The sequence below is a fragment of the Oryza sativa genome, chromosome 7 (genome assembly GCF_034140825.1).
Source record: "Oryza sativa Japonica Group chromosome 7, ASM3414082v1".
Taxonomy (NCBI): Eukaryota; Viridiplantae; Streptophyta; class Magnoliopsida; order Poales; family Poaceae; genus Oryza; species Oryza sativa.
In genome coordinates, this window is record NC_089041.1 from 6,044,666 (window position 1) to 6,066,747 (window position 22,082).

The 22,082-nt window shown below is 39.0% G+C and overlaps 2 protein-coding genes across 5 annotated transcripts; one reads left to right on the top strand and one right to left on the bottom strand.

Annotated features, from left to right (window-relative positions):
- The first annotated feature begins 3,780 nt into the window (after positions 1-3,780).
- LOC4342707 (exocyst complex component EXO70B1) lies at positions 3,781-8,386 on the top strand. 2 transcript variants are annotated; one of them, XM_015792023.3, is made up of 5 exons: positions 3,781-4,157; positions 4,684-4,805; positions 5,009-5,118; positions 5,243-5,347; positions 6,754-8,386. In XM_015792023.3, exons 1-5 carry the CDS (start codon positions 3,887-3,889, stop codon positions 8,246-8,248), a joined length of 2,103 nt encoding a protein of 700 aa, XP_015647509.1. In that variant the 5' UTR covers positions 3,781-3,886; the 3' UTR covers positions 8,249-8,386. The 2 variants fall into 2 exon arrangements, with proteins under 2 accessions (XP_015647509.1, XP_015647510.1); XM_015792024.3 differs by having other exon boundaries at positions 3,784-4,157; positions 4,687-4,805.
- On the bottom strand, positions 4,830-10,866 carry LOC4342708 (exocyst complex component EXO70A1). 3 transcript variants are annotated; one of them, XR_010742553.1, is made up of 5 exons: positions 10,836-10,866; positions 8,776-10,719; positions 7,625-8,151; positions 6,822-7,529; positions 4,830-5,429 (listed from the first exon to the last, which is right to left on the bottom strand). XR_010742553.1 is itself a non-coding variant. In XM_015792026.3 (2 exons), the coding sequence occupies exon 2, from the start codon at positions 9,848-9,850 to the stop codon at positions 8,888-8,890; it is 963 nt and encodes a 320-aa protein (XP_015647512.1). In that variant the 5' UTR covers positions 9,851-10,719; positions 10,836-10,866; the 3' UTR covers positions 8,703-8,887. The 3 variants fall into 3 exon arrangements, 1 of the variants encoding a protein (XP_015647512.1); XR_010742552.1 differs by lacking the exon at positions 4,830-5,429 and adding an exon at positions 5,473-5,797; XM_015792026.3 differs by lacking the exons at positions 4,830-5,429; positions 6,822-7,529; positions 7,625-8,151 and having other exon boundaries at positions 8,703-10,719.
- Positions 10,867-22,082: the final 11,216 nt, after the last annotated feature.

Here is a 22,082-nt window from a genome sequence, read left to right on the forward strand (position 1 = left end):
GTACATGCTTATCTATTTAGATTTAATTTTTTTAGTATTACGAAGTTCAAGGGTTAAACTACCAAATTAATAATGAGAATAAGTGGTAGGCAAATTCACTTACCCCATCATTACCTTCTTGCTTAAAAAAGTATAGATTCGTGTCCTGCTGCTCGACTGTTGTCCCCATTGTCTTCACACTGGCAGATCGGTCTGAGCATTGACATTGTTGTTGAATTGTACTCCATGTTTCAACAGTTAAACGACCATGTTTCATGTACGAGAAGGAAAATGTTTTTGTAACTTGACCATGTTGCACATTTAAGATTTTGGTTCTATGAATTTTTGGTGTCTCACTGAAATTCAATATTTATATGTGGAAGCAAAATGCTTCGAGTCAAATGGATTTGAAAGTTTCGCTTTTTTTTTTTTACTTATTTCCTGACATTGCACTCCACTTCTTAATATTGCTTCGCGGTGCATTTTTTTTATGTATTTTCTTTGAAATGTTTTGATGACTTTTTTCCCAGAACATATAACCTGACGGTTTTGGCTGATGGTCACCTGAAACATCTTGTTTTAACCGCCCGATGCTATTCTTGTCAAGATTTAAATGCTTGTGTGTGAAGTCATTCACACGTAACTCCACCATCAGTCCATCACACACACTAAAAGCACCCGCAATAGTAAAATAAGGTGCTCTCTATAAAACATATACATCTCAATAATAGACTCGATTAATAGTAAACCACCTTAATAGTATGTCTACATTGGTATCTATAGCTCTCTCCTGCATTGCCTCGTTTTTCTCTATAGCCTATCTCTAAGTTAGTACATAGCTTTGCTCTCTCTCTCTTTATTTAATACATTCTAAGTAGGAAAATATGCTGACATGGATCTCTTGTAGAGAGCCTATAGATAACTATTGTGGGTGCCCTAATGTATATGGGGTTAGAAACTGATCATTTTCCTCGTAAAACGGAGTAATTCGTTAATGTATGATTAATTAAGTATTAATTTTTTTTAAAAAAGATTATTTGGCTTTTAAAAAAGCAACTTTCATATATAATTTTTTAAAAAAACATATCGTTTAGCAGTTTGAAAAGCGTACGCGCAAAAAATGAAAGGGGTTGGTTGGGAAAGGAAGGAAACAAACTCAGGCCTTGTTTAGTTCCAAACTTTTTCTTCAAACTTCCAACTTTTTCATCACATCAAAACTTTTCTACACACATAAACTTCCAACTTTTCCATCACATCGTTCCAATTTCAACCAAACTTCCAATTTTGACGTGAACTAAACACACCCTCAGTCAAAGTAATATGTAAAGTAATATATAGATGTAAGTCAAAAATAAAACAAGAAACACAATAGAATACAAACGCATTATGTAGCTTAACATGCAAAGGAGTAGTTTTTATAGCTCATTAAAGACATATTAAAGCATGATGTTAAAGATTACCGTGCCCTTTATTAACATATATAATTAATATAATAGAGAGAACACGAGGAGGGGCGAGGAATTATTATTGGTTCAATCGCTTAAAAATGAGTAGAAGAAAAATAAAATATTATTAAAGATGTCTAGCAAATCAGATCACAATCTCATTTTCCCATCATGCTCGAGCATAGGATGAGATTGAAGCAGCATTAGGCAGATCGATCGAGCCCATGAGTCAATGCCACGTCTTGTCTTAGCTTATCCTCGTCTCACTGGCTTCTTTTAGTTTCTGTCCATCAGAAGCAGCAGCAAGCGGAGGCAACAAATTTGAGGGCTGGAGTTAATTTGGGATTGCTCCTGTTCGAAGATACACCTACAAGGTTTCATTCTGGCATTATTTATTTCTCCCTCTCTTTTTTAATACGTTGTTGACGATTTTAGATATGAATGAGGTGGGACATGCAGGATCCAGAGGTAAGCCCCCTCCTATTCGAAGCCGGGTGGCTAAGCCATTCCCATCTCAAGTGGTGGCCCGATTCGGTAATTTCGGTAAGACTTTTTAAAATATATTTGACTATTAGTTTTATTTGAAAATTTTATATAATTATCATTTATTTTATTATGATTTGATTTATCGTCAAATGTTCTAGAAGCATGACTTAAACTTTTTTTTATATTCATAAAAGAATTTTAAACAAGACGAATAGTCAAACATTTGTCAAAAAATCAACGGTGTCGTATATTATAAAACGGAGGTGGAGGTAATACCATGCTGGAGTAAGATGGTGTTTGGATTTAGGGACTAAATTTTAGTTCCTGTTACATCGGATGTTTGTACACTAATTAGAAGTATTAAAAGTAGACTAATAATAAAATTAATTGCATAAATGAGAACTAATTCGTGAGACAAAATTCTTTAAATCTAATTAATACATAATTAGCACATGTTTACTGTAGCATCATATAGGCTAATCATGGATTAATTAGGCTCAATAGATTCGTCTCACGAATTAATCTAAGGTTATGAAATGGGTTTTATTATTAGTCTACGTTTAATACTTCTAATTAGTTTCAAACATCCGATTTAAATTTAGTCCCTGGATCTAAACATGGTCTAAATATGTACGTACCATGATGGTATCATTTTTTTCTTTTTGGCTAGAATGGGCATTGATTGATGATGACCATGCCGGCAGTAGGAGGGCAAGAAGGTGCCCAGTGCGACTCGCTAGAGTTGGACGATGCGGAGTCAGAACTTAGAACTTATACCATATAGCATACCATAACATCTTTTTTTTATAATGGAATAACAATTCGGCCTTTGCTCAACGAGCTACACCAATTATTACAAAATCCACACAAAAACAAATTCAGCACACACTGATTGATATAAAGAAAACACAAACTAAAAGACACCAACACAAGATAAAAGAATCCTAAATTGCTGAATTCTATTCGATAATCTCCATCCGAAGTTGACAAGAAGTTGACAAAAAGGTACATGATTGTCGACTCAAGTTTACGACATGCATCATTTGTTAGCTCGATATCATCATTTTTAACTTAATATCATAACATCATACAACAGTAAGGTGATTTTTGTAAATTTCAGTGGACTTGCATTGTAAAAAAAAGTGATTCACAAGGTGTTTGAGAAAAGCTGTGGGGTTAGCTGATCCCACGGTATTGTACATGGCTCTATCATTGACGGTGACGACTGCATATGTTAAGGGGAAGGGGCAAAAAGCTAGCCCAATGTATAACATAAGGCAAAAATCCCTGGTCTAAGGTGAAAAGTTGGATATGGTCCTAGACCAAAATAAAACTTTATGGTAATTATAAGGTGAAATTCAGTCGTTAAACATAATTTTTAAGCTAAAATTATATTCGACCTATATTCCATTTGGAACAGAGGCAGTACATGCAATCCTCAAAGTCAAACAACGACATCGACATGGATAGCAACCAATACGGCAACATTATCTACATTGAAAAGGACCCTAAAAAAGAATCTACTTTTTGAAAAAAATGATCCATATAATAGGTTAATGCTTAGAGATCACCATCATGTTCCAACATCAAATTAAAGCCCAGCTCTTTTCTGATTTAGATATAATTTTTACGTCGGTTTTCGTCGTCACGTTTTTCTAAGGGATACCCAATACATTTCGTGTAATAACTTTCTATTAAAAAACTATTTTAAAATATCAAATAAATTTACCTTTTAAAATTATAACAATTACTCCCTCCGTTTCATATTATAAGACTTTCTAGCATTGTTTATATTCATTTATTAACATCTATATCTATATGAATATGAGCAAAATCTTATAATATGAAACGGAGGAATTAAAACTTATCAATCATGCGTTTTCTTGTTTTCGTGGATCATCATCAACCTCAATAGAAACGTAAACGTAAGCGCACCACACGGCCGAGAATGCTCGTGAGCAGCGCCTGCGCCTGGCATGGACGTGCCGCTGGTGCCAGTGCCAACGACGGCGGCCGACGACGACGCGGCGGCGGGGTCGCCGTCGCCGTCGCCGGAGATGGAGATGGAAGAAGACGGCGGCGGCGGCAAGGTGGTGTACGTGGCGGTCAGCGGCAACAGGAACAAGGCGCTGCCGACGCTGCGGTGGGCGCTGCGTCGCCACGCCCCGGCGCCGGAGGGGAGGAAGAAGACCGCGCTGCTGGTGCTCGTGTATGTGCACCGGCCAGCCACCATGATCCCAATCTTCAGTGAGGCTTCCCATTGTTTAATTTCTCTTGTTTTTTTTTTCTTTCAAGGAAATGGTGATGATTCAGTGCATATAAGTTTCCTGTGTCGTAATGAGGGTTTTGAATTTTGAAACATGGGTTTTTGCCGGTGGGGACCGAAAGAACCGAAATTTTGTTTTTTTAAAAGAATTTTAACATATTTTAACTGAATTTAAATAAATTTTAATCAAATTTACAAATATTTGATAAAAACAAGTAATTTTGGGGAGATTTTTGCTTGCCAGTGGGGGCCGAAATTACCAAAATTTTCGAACCGAAATTTCAACCCATGGTCGTAAAACACCTTGTAGAAAAGAAAAAAAACCTTTCGTAAATAGCGTACCATGAACTCAGGACTTTAGGGTGCTAGTCAGGTCACTTAAACCACTAGCCTATATAGCTTTTCGCAAGGCGTCTTTGTTGTGATGTTGGTGGGTGGTGGCCGAATTTGTGGGGAGAAAAAAAAAGAGATACTTGAGATTAAGATCCTCCCAATTTTGTATTCCAGCAGGAGCAAAGGTGCCTTCAATTGTTCTCAAGGATGAAATAGTCACTTCTTACCGGCAGCAAGAGAGGAGGATTACTGAAAAATTTCTCCAACAATACCTGGACATCTGCACATCTGAAAAGGTGGAAAATCAAGCTCATTATACATATCACTGAATAAAATTCCTTCTTCTGTTGGTTGTTGGTGTCTCTGCAATCTGCATTTCCCTCTAGCTTTTGTGTACAGAATGTCTCTAGAGAACCACCTCACCACCTCATTTTGTCGATATTTTGCTACAGAGAATGTCTCTAGCAAACCACCTCATTTTGCCGATATTTCATTACAGGTTCAAGCTGAGGCATTCATGATTGCGAATGACAACATTGCGCATGGCCTCATAGGGGCAATTCAAGAGCATAAGATCAGCACACTCATCATGGGAGCTGGCATATATGGGTATCCAGCCCTCCCAAAGTTATTTATTTTTATCACTTCAATTTCCATTTCTAACAAAATTCTCCGAACTGATCGGTGCTCTTGTAACAATGTGATGCATTATTGCACCTTTTCTTCTTGGCAGGAAAACAAGCACCCAAAGGACAAAGCTAGCAATCACCATGGAGAAGGAAGCTGATCCATCTTGTAAGATTTTGTTTGTCCACAAGGGAAATCTATTCTCCATCAGGTAGTTGTTCTTTGAGGAGCACTCAGTATTCATGGCTTCTTTTCTTTCTAAGACAATACAAGAAAAATTCTGGCATCTACACCTGTAGATAGACATAACAGTTACATTACATAAATGCGACAATCTGCCAAATCTTTATCTATTATATACTATAAAAGTCCATTAAACATCCTACAAACGCTCTTAAGCCGCCACGTGGTACTCCTACAAATACTCCTATAACGCCTCGTGGCACTCTAATATATTAAAGAAATTGCTATAAATTGTAAGAATAAAGTAAAACATCTAGCCTTCAGTTTTCATTTAATTCGGCGGGCCTGTTATTTTGATCCATCAGATCAAATCACATGCTAATCTCCATGGCCCCACCCCTAGCCTGTATGTAATCCAGTTTGTGCTTCCGCATCACGTATGCATACTCCCGTCCGCTCCTTCACGCCCTCCAATTTCCTTTCAATTCCCAATTTATGTTAGTTAGAAAACATAATTTATAATAAAAATTAAAAACATCTAAATCATAGAGATAATTTTTCATCTGCTTATGTATCACTAATTTACATGGTAAAAACTCATATTTAATTATATTTTAACTTGCAAAAAAGAAATTTGTTAGCGTTGGGTTGTAACAATTATAAGAAAATATGAAAATAATAATTGTATAGTAGTAGATTTTAGAGATTACCATCGTACATCACCTCATAATAATTAAATTAGATCTATAATTGTAAAAATAAAAATGAACCTAGTTATGAGTGATATTCTAAAAAACTATTCCCTCCATTATGAAATTATTACAAGTCAAAATAACATTATTGTATTTATCATGAAAACTACTTTCATATGGATGCATACTTTTCATATTTACACTAATACATTTTTAATATGTTTCCTACTCTCTCCATCCCAAAATATAAGGGATTTTGGATGGATGTGACACATCCTAGTACTATGAATCTGAACATGATATGTCACATCCACCTAAAATACCTTATAGTTTGGGATGGAGGGAGTAGGAAAAATACCTTACTTTTAATTTACGCTTAATTTTTTTAGTCATTGTTTTAAATAAACAATTTCCTATAGGGATGAATTAAATATTTTATAATATAAAGGTAACAAATAGCTTAGAAAAATTATCTAAGCAATTCTAGTAAATAAAATTTATGGAGAAATAGTATACTTTTAAAGCGTGGTAGATATCCTCCGGTTGATGGTCCACATTTATAAGTTCTTTAAACATAGCCTACGACCCTATGCTCGCGTATTTGGGCGGGCTACCTTGTTGATAAAATGAATGTATAACTAGCTACAGCAACTCAATAATTCCAACCATGTTCATGGTTTTTTGCCTTGTACTTTTTAAAATGGAAAATGCTGTCAACAACCAGAGATGCAATGTTTTGCAGGCCCAGGACTACAAGCATCCCCATCTCTGTGAATAGTGATGTTCCTACTATGGCAGGTTCTCACATACCTTGGTTCAGCTTCATTCCTCCTTGGCACCATGATGACCGCAGCAGCGTCACATCTTCTTCCTTCCTCACCGACTCGCAAACCATGACCGACAATGGGCTTGATCCAGAAAATCTAGACCACCAATTCTTCGAAAATGCGATGCCCATGTTCGATTATGACAGCTTCAGCCTTATCAGACATGAATCCCTCCATGGCCTAAATGAGATAGCTAGCCAGATCATACTGTCTGGCCATTCACAGTACTTGCGCCAGTTGAATTTCGATGTAAGCTGCAATGAGGAAGTAAGAAACCGCCAGTTCATTCACGGTATCGACTCGATCCTCGGAGTCGATTCGATGAACCTTGAGGAGGTGTACTGGAAGGCCTACATGGAGGACAAGACAATCAAGTGGATTTATCTACTGGAGTACATCCATAAGATTGTATCAGTCTCACTGAAGCAAATCCAGGAGCAGCATGATGGTGCCTCTAGTGGCCTGACACTTGAAGGCCTCTCAGATGCTGCAACCAAGCCTATCAATCGATTGCTCACATTTGCGTCGACGGTCAGTAAGGTGAATGGTTCGCCGGAGAAGCTCTTCCATACGTTGCAGATGCACAAGGCATTGTCAGAAGCTTCTCCGATGATCCAACAAGCCCTCTTGGGAGAACAGAAAGAGTTCTTCGTCAGAGAGCTTCACAGAATTCTTGACACGCTGGAGGACTCTGCAAGGGAAATACTTGGTAAGCTGAAAGTCCAGATTCAATCACATGATTCACCGATCATACCAGGAGGCAGTGTACACTTGGTTACAACATACCTCATGAGATATATCACATTGTTGGCACATAACACCAGCTCACTGAACACCATTCTAGGTCATGATCATAGTGACCATCTGTTGGCAGCTGACGGAATCAACTTGCTGTTGCCAAGCCACCTAATTTCTGGCTTGATATTCGATCTTGGCTCGATGCTTCAGAAGCAGTCTAAGCTGTACAAACCTGAAGGATTGCAGTACCTGTTCCTTATGAACAATGAGCATTTTATTCTTCAGCACTTTGAGCGGGAAGACATAAAACTTATGATAGGAACTGAGTGGATTCAAAAGTACTGTCATAACATCAACCGATACAAAGTGAAATATATAGAAGCAACATGGGCTACTGTGGTATCTTGTTTGGACAAGAAGATCAGCATTTCACTAAATTTTCTGCAACCTTCACCCTTGAAAGAATTTATTTCCTCTTTCGAAACAGAGTATAGACTCCAGATGCACTGGAAGGTCCCTGATCCAAAGCTCCGTATTGAGCTGAGACAAACTGTCTGTGACTATGTTCTGCCAGCCTATTGTGAATTCATGGAGAAGCATCCAAATTTAGAGAAATCAGGGGACAATCTTGAAGATATCAGGAACAAATTAAATGAACTGTTTGAAGGATGAGTTGATACTTTTATGATTACAAAAACAAATTCTTACTTGTTCTCTTGTTCCTTCAATTCATGCAAGGAAAATTGTAACACATACTAATTCAATGATTGTTAAATTAACTTTTCATTATGCAACATTACTTGCCAGTAATTGCGTATTTTGATGCGTAAGTTGAGTTGACAGTAATGTTGGATAAAATCATAAAATACTTTTTTATTTCACATTATGTCAAAGTGTAATGTTTGGAGTACGCACACATCTCTGCACCAACTAGGGATTAGCTAATCGCCAACTCAACTTACCAAAAGGTTTAAGCCAAAAATGGCATGGCACAGAAAAAACATGAGTGAAGAGGTAACTGCTTCAGAAGCAAAAGTAGCGAAGCAAAGAAATGTCAAATGTTGTTTTCTAGATGATTCTGATGCAGAGGCTTCTTAAATCACTTGCATTTTGGGGGGAAAAAACAGGGAAAGAACATAGTAAAATATTTCGCCATCCTGAACACGAATACAAGAGTACACAAGAGGAAAGTGCATTACCAGAAATTTCACACTGGTTCTGATTGTACAAATAATCAAAAACTGTTGTAGTGAGCATTAACAGGGGTTTGATTCTGGTTCTATATATAATCTAACTTTTGCAGCAAGCAGTCTACCCTTCGAATAACTCCATCAGCTTATTCTCAATTTCCTGGGGGATATACTTATGGAGCTTCATACCCTTCTTCTGCAAGTGTGCCTGATAACATTGGACGACATGGGATGAAACAGCTTTCCTCACATTGTTCCGAAGTTTCGGATCCTCAATTCTCCAGTTCTGTTGCTCTGCACAAGTGCTCTCCAGCATCTCGTAAAACCTAGTCGTCAGGGGTAGATGAAAGCAAGGGAACAGTGCTTGCGTCGGTGTATGAGCATCCAAGCAAGACATGACGGGTAGCCATGAGAGCTCAAGGTATCTTGTGATCTGGTGCTTGACCTGGTTCTCGTACCTGAGAATCCAATCCTGCTGCAGTGCAGACTTCACCTCTAGCTTGCGAAGCCGGTTCAATATGAAATGGGCATTGTTCAGCAAGGAAATGCATTCCAGCCCCATCATCGATTCATGCCTCGCCATCCTCTCGAGCAAGGCGTCGAGGCGTCCGATGAAGTGCTGCACAAAGGAATCCACCTGCGTCCATTCCTCACCGTTCTCGCTCTCCCCATCAGCTTGATAAGCAATAATATTGTTGATCACGCTGTCATGTTCCCACAAAAACTTGACGTAGTTCATCACGTACAGAGTGATCTTGTGAACGCCACCTCTCTGCGCTACATGGTACAGGCCACTTTGAGTTTGAGATAGTGAACATACCCGTCGCAAGATCTTCCTTACACACTTCCTGAGCTCTTTGGTGATGCCGTTTAGCTGGTCGATCGGGAAAGTCCCGAGCGTCGCGTACAGACGCAGTATGACAGGCAACAGATCAGGCGAGGTTGGCAGCATGGTAATCACGACAGCTAGCTTCAGCAGGCGACGCATTTCAGATGCTCCTCGAGCTTGGCCGTGCTCGCGGTTGATTTCTTGAATGCTTCGATCAATCAATGCCACCAATTCTTTCCCAAACAGTTGGAGCATCTGCAAGTCTGCCCTCTGAATCCAGGTGCCGATATCTGTTGGATCGTGTGCATCTTCAGGGATGTCCTCCAGAAGTTGTATTTAGTGGGAGACATTACCGGGTTCATCAGAGAAGCTGTGGCTATCGTACGAAGAGGATTCTGTGGTTGCAAAGCGAATAGACAAATCTGTTGAAGATGTGAAACTTGGCATCCTTGTTCCAGATAGAAAAATATCAAAGATTCAGAAAGGAGGAATACTATCAACGTATGAAGTGGCAAGAAACAATTCTGATGAACTATTATATGATGAGAGGAGTTGTTGGGAAAACGAGTGAGGACTCATGAAAGGAAGTTTCCTGCAGCTAATCAAGGTCATCTCTGTTCTGTTTTTTTTTTCTTTTTCACTATTAAAGAAATGATGGAATTTTCTGCAGCGAGTCAAGGTGGATGCTTTTTCCTTGCACTGGAGTACACATCTCTTCCCCCTAGCCTTCAAGATTAGAAAAATGGCTACCCACGGAAGTTTTTTTTTTTTAGAACAACTACCCACACAAGTTGACATGGGCTAAAAGATTCAACAACCATAGCATAAATTTGTGTAGGAACACTCACTCAAAATTTGAAGAAAAATGCGCATCGCTTCCCACTGATCCAGTCAAAATGAATCCCCTTTTCTTCCAGAGAAGGGATTTTTTTTTTTTCTATATAGATAAGGGTACATTACCAAACGGGCTAAGACCCAAGTTGTTGTCGCTTTTGCAATATTGCTCATCCAGATGAGATGATCCACAACCATATGGAGCAGATCCCCTTCGCCTCCAGTTGCGCAAGACCTAGCCGCAACTACCTCCAGATCGGCTCGGCCAAGAAATTCTTGGATCCACATACCTGCGCAACAGTGGATTGGAACTCGAAATTAGTCCCAACTGAAATGGGGAATTCCTTTCTCTCTCTCATCAAAAGAAAAAGAGAGCAAAAGAATCTGGGAAATCGAGAGAGCAAACCCTCATCCCCATGATTCCGTCTGGATTTGGCAACCGCAGTTTGGAGCAAGTTCAATAGTATAGCTTTGGTTATTAGAGTGGTTACAGTACCAGGCTATAAACTAGCTATAAACATATTTTAAAAAGATAAATAAAGAGAGAAGAGCAGTGACTCTAAGATGTAATCTGTGTATAACAGGCGGGACTAGGTATTAATAGTATAGTAAGCAACTATTGTATGAATTGGCTATAGATAATTTGGAGCTAGTAGTGGGTTGCACCATTAAGGGCCTGTTTGGCACAGCTCCAGCTCCAGCTCCACCCCTTCTGGAGCTGGAGCTCAGCCAAATAGTTTCAGCTCCACCAGAACTGGGAGTAGAGTTGGGTGGAGCTCTCTCACAAAATATACTACAGTTGTGGAGCTGGGTTTAGGCAGCTCCACAACTCCACTCCAGACTCAACTCCTGGAGTTATATTTAGGAGTTAGAGCTGTACCAAACAGGCCCTAAGTTTGCTCTTACCTTACAGGAAGTCTGACATTAAATGAAAGAGTGCGAATGAATGATTATGATTTAAAGTTGTTTTTGGTGGTGAGTGGGAAATCATTTTCCTATCCAATTAGCCAAACACCACCTATTTCTCTCGTATAAATTTAATTTAAATGTTTTAGAGCAAGTGTATTAGTTAATTTTTACATGAGTGTCAACAATCCTTACTTTTTTTTATTTCTTTTTTCACGTAAGTTTACAGTTGGTGAGTCTATTATTATCCTTGCTTAATGCCACGTGAGTGTTGTCCATGATCTCGAACACAGGAGCGGCGACGCTGGGCTTCTAGCAAGCGAAGGTGAGCATGGTGCCGAGCAGGAGGTAAGTGGCGAGGATAAAGGGTAAATAGCATATTTAGCACTTATTTGAACCGCTATTATGAAATTGCTATAAAAATATAATTGTATATTTGAATTGGATACTAAACAGTTGGAAACCATAATACATGCCACTTACAACTTAGACTAACACCATTAGAGCAAGGTTAATACTTAATAGTGTATAGCCAACTGGTGGCTCTAATTATTTTGATGTTATTTTACAGTTGATTCTAGAGCTAACTACTACTCTCTTCGGGCTGATAATATTAGTTGTTTTGGATAAGGTTTGGATAAGGGTAAAGTCAAACTTTAAAATCTTTGACTACAAATAATTTCTAAAATATTTATCTTAAAAATATAAAAATCACATGTGTAGATTAGTCTTAAAAAGTACTTCAATAAAATCATATATTTGTTGAAATTTCTATATATTTTATAATAGAAAATAGTTGTCAAAGTTACATTTTTGAAGACCGTGCCCTTGTCCAAAACAACAAGTATTATCAACCCGAAGGGAGTAGTCCAATAAGTTGGCTATTGTGGTGGCTACACTTCATTTATTAAATAATTAATTATATATGCACACATCACTATGTAGGATGAGACAAACTTTTTCTTCAACCTTCCAATTTTTCCATCACATCAAAACTTTCCGACACATACAAACTTTCAACTTTTTCATCACATCGTTCCAATTTCAATCAAATTTTCAACTTTGGCGTGAACTAAACACACCAGAAGTGAACTCAGGCTATGTTCTTCCGCCACCTCTCCCAACTACATCTTTTGTTTTTCACGCACACGCTTTCCAAACTACTAAATGGTGCGTATTTTGTAAAAGAGTTCTATAGAAAGTTGCTTTAAAATTATATTAATATATTTTTCAAGTTTATTTTAGCTAATACTTAAGCTGTGTTTAGATCCAAAGGTATAAAGTTTTGGCGTGTCACATCAGATATACGGACACACGTCTTAAGTATTAAACGTAGACTAAAAACAAAATAAATTACAGAATCCACATGTAAACAGCGAGACGAATTTATTAAGCCTAATTAATTTGTCATTAGTAAATGCTTAATGTAGCACCATATTGTCAGATCATGGAGCAATTAGGTTTAAAAGATTCGTCTCGCAATTTTACACGCCAATGTAATTAGTTATTTTTTCCATTTATATTTAATACTCCATACATGCATCAAATATTCGATGTGACAAGATGAAAAATTTTGCCAGGAGATCTAAACAGGGCCTTAATAAATTACTAACCTCCGCTCTATTTTGTGTGTTGGGAGCGAGGGTTCCTGTCTGTTACTAGCAAACGAAAGGAGGACCTCCGTAGATGGCAGAATTCACAACGCGAAATATCATGCGGAACCAAAACATCGATCGAATATTACAACTCGTACAGTATTCCGCGAGGAAGAGTTTATAATATACACAAAGCAAATTGTTTTGACTCAAGTACTCAACACTTCAATCCAGTTTCATCAAATTCAAACGCAGCGACCTAGAAATTTACCTACTGATCCCCTTCCTTATACTACCTCTTTTAAAAATATATGACGCCCTTAATTTTTCATTCATTTTATTTGAAAAAATTAATATAAATATAATATTTTTTACTTCTTTTACCATCAAATAAAATATAATCTTAATTTATACTTTTACATATTTATATTAAATTTTTAATAAAATGAATAGTCAAAATGTTTAAAAAGGAGTATATAATAACTTGATAAGTGTGGCCCGCCTATCGGTCCATCTTCCTTTTCTATTTTCTTCCTCCTCCACTTTAATGGTGGTGTTTTTCTCCTGAAGATAAGGATGAAGATGAAGATGAAGATGAATGTTTTTTACACAAAACGAGATGTTATTAATGTATGATTGATTGAGTTTTAATTATTATAAACTTAAAAAATAGATTAATATGATATTTTAGAGTAACTTATATATATAAAGTTTCCACACGAAACACATCGTTTAACAGTTTGAAAAGCTTTGCCACGAAAATTTTTATCTTCATACAACTCTTGTTGGAGAAGAGAAATGAATGGGACCATTTTCTCTCTGTCTCCCCTTCTCCTGCACGGCTGCATGACTAGTTGGTGGCGCCATGAATCGGGGCCGGTAGCGGACGATCCAGCTCACAACGGCCGGCGACAGTGCAAATCGGGCGTTGGCGGTGGGCGACCTCACGAGGACTAGCGCGGCATGAATCAATCCTTTGGCAATGAGCTCGAGACAGCCGGAGGCGGCGTAAAACAAGGCTCCGGGAGGCGCGAATGGAGCCGGTGGTGGACGAGCGAGTGACAACGCCATGGGCGCGAATCGGGGCTCGCGCGGCGTAGCGGACGAACTCGCGACGGCTGCCAGCGCGACGCAATTCGGGGTCCGGCGTCTGCGTGAATCAAGCCGGTGGAGGAGGAACTTAGCGATAGGTTTGCGTTGGATCGACAAGCTTGCGGCGACCGCCGGCGGAGGAGGAACTAGCGACAGGCCTACAGTGGATGAGCTCTGAGGCCGGCAGCAGCGCGAATTGGTGCGGCAGCGAATGAGCTCGGGGGGTCGGTGATGCCAAACGAGCTCGCGACAGACGAGCTTGGGGGTTGCCGGCGGTGGCAGATGAGCTCACAACGGTGAGGACAGTTCACCAGCCTGCGTGAATTCCTATGATCGACGGATTGGGAGGAGTCGTTGGTCTTCCCAACATGTGGAGATCGAGAATGACGGAGTTGGGATTTCCAATTTTTTGATATTGATTGGAGGTTTGTTGGATCCATTTTTTTTTTCTATAAAACTCCAAAAAGTTTTAGGATTGGGAGTAGTATTGGGCATTTCTTGTGCATGCTCTAAGCCCATACAACCCAATAAATAGTACTCCCTCCATTTACTCTTGATAGTCATATTTCCAAATCTGAAAATTTTATTTTTGATAGGCATATTTCAATTCAACAACCTATCCTCTTAATGACTTTCTTGGATTTAATGCGTGACTCTCTATTCTTCCACACATGATTGGCTATATGGGCACTGAGAAATGTAAATATTAATGAATCGCTTGTTTACGAGGAATGAGTAGTACCATATTTAAATGGATGATAAGTAGAATTACTTATTCTTGGTCTGTGTGCTAAGATGAAAATATGACTATCAAAAATAGATGGAGGGAGTATCATATAAAAATAATGCCTCGGCCTTTTAACCACTGCTATCAATTTTTGATAGGGGACAAAACCCAACAAGTTACAAGTGGTATGAAGTTGCACGCTCTAACAAGTAGTATCATCCTCCATCTTTGATCCACTCGACTCTGAATCTCCCGCTTCACCATATGTAACAGCTTGCCCTCCAAAATCACACAGTCCAGTCTATATATCTTATGAATGGACCCACTTGCACATACCACCCCACTTACACTTTCGTAATTACTTCGTGTAAAAGGGTTAACCTAAAGTATTATAATTAGAGGGACAAGCCGTTATAAATTAATTCCACTCTTGCTCAACACTAGCAAGGTGTTACTAATCAAGTACTCATATCACTGGTGGAGAAATGCTCTTTACTCCCGGTTTAAAACCTTTGTAGTCCCGGTTTTCCAACCGGGACTACGAATCCGAGACTAGAGATCGCTATCTTTAGTCCCGGTTCAAATAACCGGGACTAAAGATTGATCTTTAGTCCCGGTTGGTAACACCAACCGGGAGTAATGGGGAAGCGACAGTTCCTCAAGATCTTTTTTTATTATTTTATTGTTGCTAATAGCTAGTGTTAATCCATGTATTTTCTCTCGAATCGAATGGGATGCACATCCCAAATATTAAGTTACTTATACACACAGATCCTACACACAGATCAAATACATCACAAATCCTAAAAAACTACACACAAATTAAATACATCACAGATTATACAAGATTATACATCTCAGATCCATGCGATGCAATGAATCACAAAATCTAAAAAGTTATACATCCAGTGAAACACAAATTATAAAAAAAAAGAAAGGAAAGCAAACGAGCCGGCGCCTTGCCGCCTGCCCGCGCGCGGCCGCGCCGCCGCCCGCCTCCACGCGCGCGCCGCCTGCCTCCCCGCCCGCGGTCGAGCTGTGGCCGCCCGCCGCAGTGCGCCGCTGCCTCCCCCCGTGCGGCCGCGCCGCCGTCGCCCGCCGCCGGCCGGCTGATGGAAGAGGGAGTAGAGGGGAGGAGGAGGAAGGGCCGGCTGATGGGAGGGAGGAGAGGGGAGGAGGAGAGGAAGAGGAGGAGGGGAGGAGGAAGGGATTGGATCTGAGAAGAGAAAGAGAGGGGATGTTCTAATCTTATCTAAATATCTATCTGGGACTTAACCGATCAGATGTGGGAGAGAAATATTTACTCCTGGTTGATAACTCCAACCGGGACTAAAGATCCCGGTTGGTAGTATCAATCGGGACTAAAGATCCTCGGCCCGCTGACATACATCTGACAGGGGATGAACCGGGACTAAATATCATCTTTAGTCCCAGGACTAAAGATCAAAAATTTTTTAACCGGGACTAAAAATCAGTTTTAGTCCCGGTTTTTAATGGAACCGGGACTATTGTGGAATTTGATCGACCGACCAAATATGGTTTCTCCACCAGTGTATACTACACTGTAATTAGGACTAATCAACTACACATATACCACACTCTGATTAGGACTAATCAAGTACACATATACCACATTCAAATTAGGCTGGGATGTCATACAACCCACCCTTCTAACCCTAGAGAATTCTACGTCCCCGTCAATCTAACCACACAAGCATATAAGCAAATTTCCAGAAACACGCGTCCTCTTAGTGCACGTCTATATGTGCAGTGGCACTTATGGGTCATGTAGACCACATCTTAATTAATAGGGTCAGGACGTGACATGCATACCAGTCCCGCTCCTCCCTCAAAGGACCCAACGTCCACATTGGTCCAACTTACACAAAATAACCAAATAGGTATATAGACCAACTTTCATGAAATAGCTGTGAGGGTCGACTCTGATATCACCCTCTGGTACCATTTGTAATAGCCAGCCCTCCAAAACTACGTGTCCCAACTATCTGATAGGAGGGTCCAGTTACACATACTGTTATAAGTTGATTATACTCTACTTATAATTTCATTCTCACATCATGTAAAAGGATCAATCCGAAAGTGATATGATTGAAAGGACAAACTCTTATAAGTTGATTATACTCTTATTCAACTATAGTAAGGTGATAATAAATAATCAAGTGTACACAACACTCATTACACAAATCGCATACTAATTGGACAAGGATATCACACCATCCTTAAGTGGCGTAGCCAGGAATTTTTTCTTAGGTAGTCCTAGTTTACAAGTTCACATCACATACTAAAATTTTATAATACTATAAATACGATATATATATATAGGACACTCATATGGGGCATCATGGTGCCCGGGCACCATGGTTTCAAATACACAAAATCACTTAAATTTTTCAAAATTTTCAAATTGTGAGTATATACCTAGTTATAAGAATTCGATTCATACCTATACCTATCAACAAAACAACTCAAATTTAACTTTATTTCACAATCCATGATTACATACCTAACTAATTATATGTATGGATGCTATATACCTAGAATCAAAATCTAACAAAAACAAGTTCAAATTCAGTTCAAACTTGCTTTCAACTAGTTAGTAAAGTAGTTAATATTAATACCTAAATAATTGAAAAAGTTTCATGCTCATTTGAATTGGGTATATACTCAATTTCAACAATGGTGCCCGGGCACCATGGAGCACCAAACAAATTTACTATATATATATATATATATATATATAAGTACAAAATTAGTGAAAATGCAATAGAAATGTAATAATAATATCATATAGCATAAAGAACATGCTTCTCAGTTCCAATAAATTTTAATAGAAAGCTCACCTGTTTTTAGGCCTCCAACTCTATCCTCTTCCCTCATATATCATCAATAAAAGTATCAATTTAGAACTCAAATCTTCTCAAGTCCGAGCTTTAAATGTCATTGGGATAAAAGTTGGCAACTAATCACAAATCGATTTTTGAAGCCATTATCTACAAAGGCAAAGAACTAGTCAGCTAGAGGAAAGAGAGTAGAAGCAAGCAAGCAGTTGTTCATTACCTGCAGACTGCGGGAGGCCATTCCATATTTTCGTTCAATCGGAGTCGAAGCGAAGGCTGGAGGCTGTGAGGATGCCGACCTACGGTAGCAGGCGACCGCCGAGCGCCGAAGCGGGAGGCCGGCTGGTCACTTGGCCGGGAGCACCAGAGCGGAGACGGTGGGTCGGTGCCGCCGCGGCGGCACGAGGAATCAGCGTCCCCCGTCCAGCAGTACGGCGCCACGAAGAGTGGCGCAGCGCAGCGCGGTGCGGAGGGCGGACCCACGGCGGCATGGCGCACGGGCCTCGCCTTGGCGGCGACTCAGCGGCGGCACGTGGCTTGGGCGTCGGGCGAATCCGAAGGGAGACAGGGAGTAGTAGCTGCTCGTCCTCTCAACTCAACCCTAGTTGTTTGGTTCCCTTAGAGCAAGTTCAATAGTATAGCCCACTGGTAGCTTCAATTCATGTATAGCCAATCTAATAGCCAATTCATACAATAGTAGTTTACTATACTATTAATATATGGTCCCACTTGTCATACACACATTGCGTCTTGGAGTCTGTGCTGCAGCTGGCTATAAATCTGTAGCCTGCTACTCTTCTCTTATCGTCTATCTCATTAAAATATGTTTATAGCTGGCTAATAGCTTACTATTGTACCTGCTCTTAGCCTTGGGTTGTTGATATTTGTTTGGGCCATTGGATTTCGTTATTTGGGTCTGATTTTTTAATGGGGTAGGGGGTCTCTGCCTCTCTGGGTTAAAATCGGGGGTAGTCCCGCGCCCACCAGGACTACCCCTGGCTACGCCCCTGCCATCCTTCTCCATTTGCAGTCATCACGTCCCACCCATGACTTAACCACTCCCTTTCTCCATGCCCTAGCCTCCCACTTGCATTCCCCACCATCCTTGCCTCCCTCTTAAGGGTGCAATCGTTTCAGTGATGGCGGTGGACAGTTTAGCCGCACACAAAACACGAGAAATGTGATTAGCATATGATTAATTAAGTATTAATATATATATTTTTTTATGAATAAATTTGTTGGATTTTTTTAACAACTTTTTATAGAAAGTTTCCATACAAAATATACTGTTTAGCAGTTTGAAAAATGTGCTAACGAAAAGCGAGGAGAATCTAACCCTATAAGCTGAAAAGAGCGCACCCTAAGTCCTCTGAAGTAGAACTTCACTTCCGTAGCACACAGCTCGAAACTTGAGTAGTCACTAGGATCATTAGAGCTTGTGTGGCCTCTCACAAATCAAAAGGTCAGCGTCTGTCAGGTTTTATCCTAATTCTCATATAATCCAGATTTGTTGTACTAGGATACGATATCCAGTTCTAGATTTTTTTTATGCGAAGGAATGAGATATATATATAGTAGCAAACCCATGCTTTTAATATGCATCATATCCAACGTTGAGAAATGGCGAATCCACCCAAAGTAGTGAAAATGAAGCGCATGCATATTCTATCATGGTAGCAGCTGAAACGAGAAAAGAATATGTATTCATTATGCGTTGTCAAAAGCCACAGGTAATTTCCTACTGATACCTTGATCGATCGATCGATGAATATTCTGCGAGCGACGCCGCCGCCGTCTAGCTCATGATCTGCACGCGGCCGGCCGGCTCCGGAATCAACGGATGCATCCTATACAAATCTCCGCCATGTGCCCGGCCATCCACACACAAATTAAGTCAGACGCCAGCAACTACCGATAGCTAGCTGAGCTCCCGCTCCCGCTCCCAGCCAGATCAAGTTGACCAGCGACGGCGGCGGCGGTGGCGGCGGCGGCTGATGAGATGGCCGGAGAAGGAGGAGCAGAGGAGGAGAAGGTGTACGTGGCGGTCGGAGGCGAGCCGGAGAGGTGCTTGCCGACGCTGAGGTGGGCGCTGAGCTACACGCCGGCCGGGAGCACGCTCGTCCTCCTCTACGTCCACCGCCCCGACGCCATGATCCCCATCTTCAGTGAGCGATCCACCGATTTATATATATCCATCTGACATTTTCCGTCGTCCCGCTCTTTCATGATCCAAATCTTTTCCGTCATCCCGTGATTCACGCTACGAAACTAGCATATTAGGATGTGTTTTATTCAACTAAAACTCTTTATATTTTAGGACAGAGAAAATATCTTTTAGTTTGCTTTAGCCACATCTTAATTTACATCCTGAATTTGCCACGGCTCCCGACATTTTCTTTAGCCCCATCTTAACTTACATCTGAATTCGCCACGGTTCCCAACATACGGGTCCTTTCCTTTTTTTTCGAGATACTCCCTTTATCCACAAAAGTTACACCTATTTCACATTTGAGGTTTTCCAAATAAGTTGTTCCTATTTGTAGTTTTTATGCATTCAAAACTTAAATGAAGAGATAAATTAAATATTTTTATTAGAACCCAATAAGTCATCTAAATACTTATTGGTTGCATGCTTGCATTCACTCCTTAATTTTGTAATATTCAATATAATTTAATTTCTCCTTGGTCTTAGTATTAAAAGTAATATATGTAACTTTTATGGATGAAGGGAGTAATAGATCTCGCTTCATTAATTTCATCACATAATGAAAGTGTATATTTTAAAAGTTAGTGAACATTAGCGTTAAGTCTAGCGCATATATGAATTAATCCTACTAGTCTAGTGGGCTGAGAGTGAAGACCACAGTACCTATATCTAGATATGTGTAGCCATGGCAAGCTCTCCCTCGTACGTGAAAGTTTCTTCGTTTAAGGTCATAATATGTTTTGAGTTAAAGTTAAACTGCTTTAAGTTTAACTAAGTTTATAGATAAATATAATAATATTTATATTACCAAATTATTTTTATTAAATTAATAATTAAATATATTTTTATAATGAATTTATTTTGGATCGGAAATATTACTATTTTTTTTCTATAAACTTGATCAAACTTAAAGCAGTTTGATTTTAACTATTTTATAGTCTAAAACAGAGGGAGTAGTAATTAAGACTAATTATTTTTTTCTCCAATGCACTCAGAGTTTAATGAGAGTACTTTTCGAAAGTAAAATAGATCAAAACAAGGACTTTACAACCAACTCCATATCATATGTACACAGTTTAATGAGGTTGGCTACATCTCCCATACTCGCGACAATAGCTCTATATCGATTCGTCAAATGACGATATATATATATATATATATATATATATATATATATATATATATATATATATATATATATATATATATATATATATATATATATATATATATATATATATATATATATATATATATATATATATATATATATATATATATATATATATATATATATATATATATATATATATATATATATATATATATATATATATATATAGAGAGAGAGAGAGAGAGAGAGAGAGAGAGAGAGAGAGAGACACACTTGCCGTTGGGGGCAGAGGTAAGCTTAGATCAGTTAGGGTTTGAACTCTAAGCCTAGCTACCTCCAAAATCATGATTTAATTTTAGTATTATCTCAAAATAAGGCAGCAACAAATGTAACTATAATATGAATACACTGTAATTGCTATATAATTACGGTGTAATTAAGATGTAATTTTAGTTTTAGTTCAAAACCTGCTGATTGCTCACTTGGTTAAAGCGTGATGTTATCGACCAGTTAGTCAGTCCCCCCAGCCCCACCCCCTGATTTCTCTAGCTACACAACTAGCACATGGACCGAAAATTGAAATATATATATATATAAACGTCGACAAATTTATAGCCTTTCTGTTATTTATTTTTGTTAAATCACCATGTACGTTTCTTACAAATCTAACATCTCATTAGTTAAGACCTATCTTAGCCCTAGTCTTTATTTCTCTAGACAACTAGCACAAATCTTAACACAAAATCAATAGACCAGAAATGAAAACATACCAAGAGAAAAATTGTTGATAGATTTATAGCCTTTCCGTTATTATTTGTTAAATCACCATGCATATAAGTTTCATAGAAATCTAACATCTCATTAGTTGAGACCTATCTTAGCCTTAGTCTTTAGCAATTTGTGGCTTCGCTAGCGCCGCCATGCATGTTTTCATTTACTAACTCATGACGATCACAGTTATATATTCAAGCTAAATATTATAGTTAGAGGAAAATTGACCGTTTCTATAGTTGAAAATATATGTCTCGCATCAAAATTTGACTATTGCAGTTGAAAATACGTCGTCGCATCATGTATAGAAGCACCCTTATATAAATTCGTCTCTTTTACTATGCATACGGTATCATCTTCTTTCGGTGCTATATGTATATATGC